The sequence below is a fragment of the Sinocyclocheilus rhinocerous genome, unplaced genomic scaffold (assembly GCF_001515625.1).
Source record: "Sinocyclocheilus rhinocerous isolate Xijiao unplaced genomic scaffold, SAMN03320098_v1.1 scaffold1399, whole genome shotgun sequence".
NCBI classification, from domain to species: domain Eukaryota; kingdom Metazoa; phylum Chordata; class Actinopteri; order Cypriniformes; family Cyprinidae; genus Sinocyclocheilus; species Sinocyclocheilus rhinocerous.
Window position 1 is genome coordinate 365,689 of NW_015634038.1, and position 4,219 is coordinate 369,907.

Sequence of the window (4,219 nt, forward strand, 5' to 3'; positions counted from 1 at the left end):
AGAGGGCATGTTGGTCATTATGTTAACAAATACAGTGCCCTCCACTTATATTGGCACTATGGTAAAACCTTTTCCATCTTTGATCCATATATATATATATGGATCAAAGATGGAAAAGGTTTTACCATAGTGCCAATATAAGTGGAGGGCACTGTATTTGTTAACATAATGACCAACATGCACTCTGTTTTATTTATGATAGACGTCTGGTGAATCGTCTGGACAACATGAAAAAAGCCGTTTGTGGGGACGGAGTGTCGCTCTGCCTTTTATGTGGAGAGCAGCTGGGAGCCGGAGGGGACAGACCAGTGGTTTGTGAGGACTGTAAAAAGGTGCGAAACTAATCCAAATAAAATGAAACCTCATATTTAGAACATTTGAATTCTTGTGAGACTGCTATATATTTGACACATGCACCAAACTCATGAATAAATAACTAACACAGTAAAAAGAATGCTGATGGAATTTGATTCTGAAACATTAAAGCACATCTTCAATAATCAGCACCGCAGAAGCTCTATTCATCCGACATGAAAGTGTGACAGCTGCTTAGTTCATTCCGGTCACTATTTCTAATACTGTTTTACTGTCTTTAATGAACTGATTTCATAACTACGTCCCGTTATTCCCCTCAGAACATGTGCACCAAGTGTGGCGTGCAGGCGAACGCTCGGCCGCGGTCTGTGTGGCTCTGCAAGATCTGCAGTGAGCAGAGAGAGGTGGGGGAATAACAAGCATCGCAAGAACATGATCTGGAGTCTAACTGTCTGTAAATGTTGCTTGCGTTATTTTTCTATTAAAGGTATGGAAGCGATCTGGAGCCTGGTTCTTCAAAGGTCTCCCTAAGCAGTTCTTGCCCTCACCGATGCCCATTTCCAGAGCCAGAGATCCCAGTCCTAAGAAGAGCCCTGCAGCTCCTCCAGTGGCTGTGCAATCTCAAGCACCGGCCGCAGGTGAGCTGGACAAACTGTGATTTTAGCTTTTCCATCATCTACTGGTTACTGCCTCATGTTACAACCCCAGAAAACTTAAAGGAGTAGTTCACCCAAAAATGAAAAATTGCTGAAAATGTGCTCACCCTCTGGCCGTCCAAGATTAGGATGAGTTTGTTTCTTCATCAGATTTGGAGAAATGTAGCATTGCATCACTTGTTCACCAGTGGATGATCTGCAGTGAATGGGTGCCGTCAGAATGAGAGTCCAAACAGCTGATAATAACATCACAATAATCCACAAGTAATCCACACCGCTCCAGTCCATCAGTTAACATCCTGAGAAGTCAAAAGTTGTGTTTGTAAGAAACAAATCCATCATTAATGCATTAAGTAACTGTCACTTCTGGCCAAAATATGAGTCTATAAACCATAATTACGCTTCCTCCAGTGGAAAAGTCCATCTCCTGTTGTCCTCTCACATCAAAATCCACCCACATATTTGTTTAGAGCTGTTTTGGTCTGTTTTTATTTGTAAACGGTGCTTTATTTGTGCAGATTTCTTTCCTGATATGATACGACTTTTTCACTGAAGGAAGCATTATTATGAATAGAGGACTCTTATTTTAGCTGGAAGTAATGGTTTGAAGTTAAAACCATAGTTATGTACATTTTTGGGTGAACTATGCATTTACTTGTCACACTATACTAGGACAGACATGCCACCAAGATGATTAAAATTCCCCCCAAAACGTATGGTTATAATACATGATGTAGGGATTACCATACAATGCTGTTTTTCCGAATATTTGCACAACTGCAAACGTGACATTAATTTTATGCAACACATACATATAAAATATGTTAGTCAGCATATTAGAATGATTTCTGAAGGATTGTGAAGACTGGAGTAATGAAGCTGAAAATTCAGCTTTACATCACAGGAATAAATTACATTTCAATATATATACCAATCGATAACACTTATTTTAAACTGCAATAATATTGCACAATATTACTGTTTGTACTGATCAAATAAATGCAGCCTTGGTGAGCAGAAGAGACTTTATTTAAAACATCATAATTATTCCAAACGTTTGACTGGAAGTTTATAGCCTGTGTGTTTGTTGCATAAGCTCCAGAGCCGACAGTGGATCCACCGATCACCCGAAAACCACCTGTGGCTCCAAAACCTGCTCACCTTCAATCTCGCCGTTACTCAGAGGAGGATGGAGATGCGGGAAGCTCCCAGAATACCCCAGTGCTGATGAAGAAGACGGTGAACGTCCACGCGGTCAGACCAGTCCCATCAGGCACATACCAGCCGGGTAACAACAAACATGCACATACACACAAATACATGCATTATTTCTTTATAGTATTGCATAGGAATGTGCTTCAAGCATACAGTAGGTGCATTTCTTGTTTTATGCAAGTCTCTTAAGTGGCCTAATTTTTTAAATTAATATTATATTATATGCAACTACACGTTTAAGATTTGATGCACATACAATACAATTTAGGAGTATTTATTAATATAACAGAATCTAAAGATATCTTTTGTTCCTATCAGCTGCTCAGGAGGCAGAGAGAGGAGCCTATCAATCCATTAGCACTGCGTCTCATGCGCAGGAGAGAGCCCATCCCGCAGAGAGAGAGGAGCAGAAGCCTGCTGTCGGCCCTCGAGCCGCTCTGCCAGCGGACGACGAGGAGGAGGCCAACAGCTATGACTCTGATGAAGCAAGTAAGCAGCTTTTCATTGACGTCTTGTTCCTCTTTGTCTGTGACTAGCAGAAGCATGCTTTAAAAATGAGAATGCATCAATTCATTGTGAGACTCGCTGTCAGTTTTCTCATTGTTGGTGGAAAGAAGAGGCCTTTGTGTTGTTAACTACTGTAATCAGTACTGTGCGGTTCACCTGTAGGTTTTATTCTATCCTCACATTAATCACTAAGGGTGTGTAGCACCAAAAATAATTAAGCAGAGTTTAGAGTTAATGCAGAATTTGTTTTTTGTTGATTGCATAAAATGCTGTGCAAGTCATTTGAGAAAATGTCACAGCACAATTTTTTTAAAATTGCTTTGTATATTTAGGAATGTATTTATTTATTAAATTTTTTGTATATTTATTTTATGCATATTTTTACATTGTATATTTAATTATATATTTATGTATTTCTTTTTTTTTTTTTTTCTTTTTTTGTTTTTTAAGATTTATTTTAGTGGGTTTTTTTACATTTCTTTGTATGCTTAATTATGTATTTCTTTTTGTTTTTTAACATTTCTTTGTATATTTAATTATGTTTATATTTATTTTTGTTTTGTTTACATTTCTTTGGATGATTGTGTATTTATTTATTTATTGTTAATTTCTTTGTATATTTATATGTTTATTTACTTATTATTTTTGGCAGATTTGGCATTCCACAGGCCTTCGCCTAAACAGACTGCTAGCTATATGTCCTTAAACTGTGCTGTTTACAACATATTTAAATTATAAGTGTGGGTGATCACAAAAAATGCTATGTATGGTTGAAAGGATTTTTCCATGTTATAACTTGGATTTGGCAATGTCACTGTTGCATTAAACTTGAAATACTTAAGTGTGTGGGTGTGTGTGTGTTTCAATTAAATGAAGTGCAACAGAGAGCAGCAACATAATTATTTATAGCACACACTGAAATGTAGAGCTGTTAGATTAGATTCTGCTACTCATGCATTCAAACTTAATGAAATGCTTGTGCTTAATGCAATATATTGCATTTGTTTCAGCAACTCTGGGATCACTAGAGTTCACTTTACTGTATGACCAAGGGAACAACAGCCTCCACTGCAGCATTATTAGAGCGAAGGTATATCTTAATATTAAAAGTCTTACACACAAACAAAAAGAAGTATACAAGTATTGTTAGACAATAATCTAGTATCTTAGGAACATTATATTATTGCCTGTTGTATTTGTGGGCTAACTATGTTGTAAGAATTTTGATATTTGTGACCCTGGAGCAGTCTTAAGTCGCTGGGGTATATTTGTAGCAATAGCCAAAAATACATTGTATGGGTCAAAATTATAGATTTTTCTTTTATGCCAAAAATCATTAGGATATTAAGTAAAGATCATGTTCCATGAAGATATTTTGTAAATTTCCTACCGTAAATATATCAAAACTTAATTTTTGATTAGTAATATGCATAGCTAAGAACTTCATTTGAACAACTTTAAAGATGATTTTCTCAATATTTAGACTTTTTTGCACCCTCAGATTCCAGATTTTAAAATAGTTGTAT

General features: G+C 36.7%; 1 protein-coding gene across 3 annotated transcripts in view; it reads left to right on the forward strand.

Annotated features, from left to right (window-relative positions):
* LOC107745294 (rabphilin-3A-like) overlaps positions 1–4,219 on the forward strand; it is a 24,415-nt gene that overhangs the window by 8,521 nt on the left and 11,675 nt on the right. The window contains exons 1-6 of one of the 3 annotated variants that reach the window (XM_016559150.1): positions 208–332; positions 636–719; positions 803–953; positions 2,068–2,259; positions 2,505–2,675; positions 3,704–3,783. In XM_016559150.1, coding sequence (XP_016414636.1) covers positions 228–332; positions 636–719; positions 803–953; positions 2,068–2,259; positions 2,505–2,675; positions 3,704–3,783 — 783 coding nt within the window. In that variant the 5' untranslated portion in view covers positions 208–227. Of the gene's footprint in view, positions 1–207; positions 333–635; positions 720–802; positions 954–2,067; positions 2,260–2,504; positions 2,676–3,703; positions 3,784–4,219 lie in introns of those variants that run through there. The other 2 variants (XM_016559147.1, XM_016559148.1) reach the window with 2 other exon arrangements.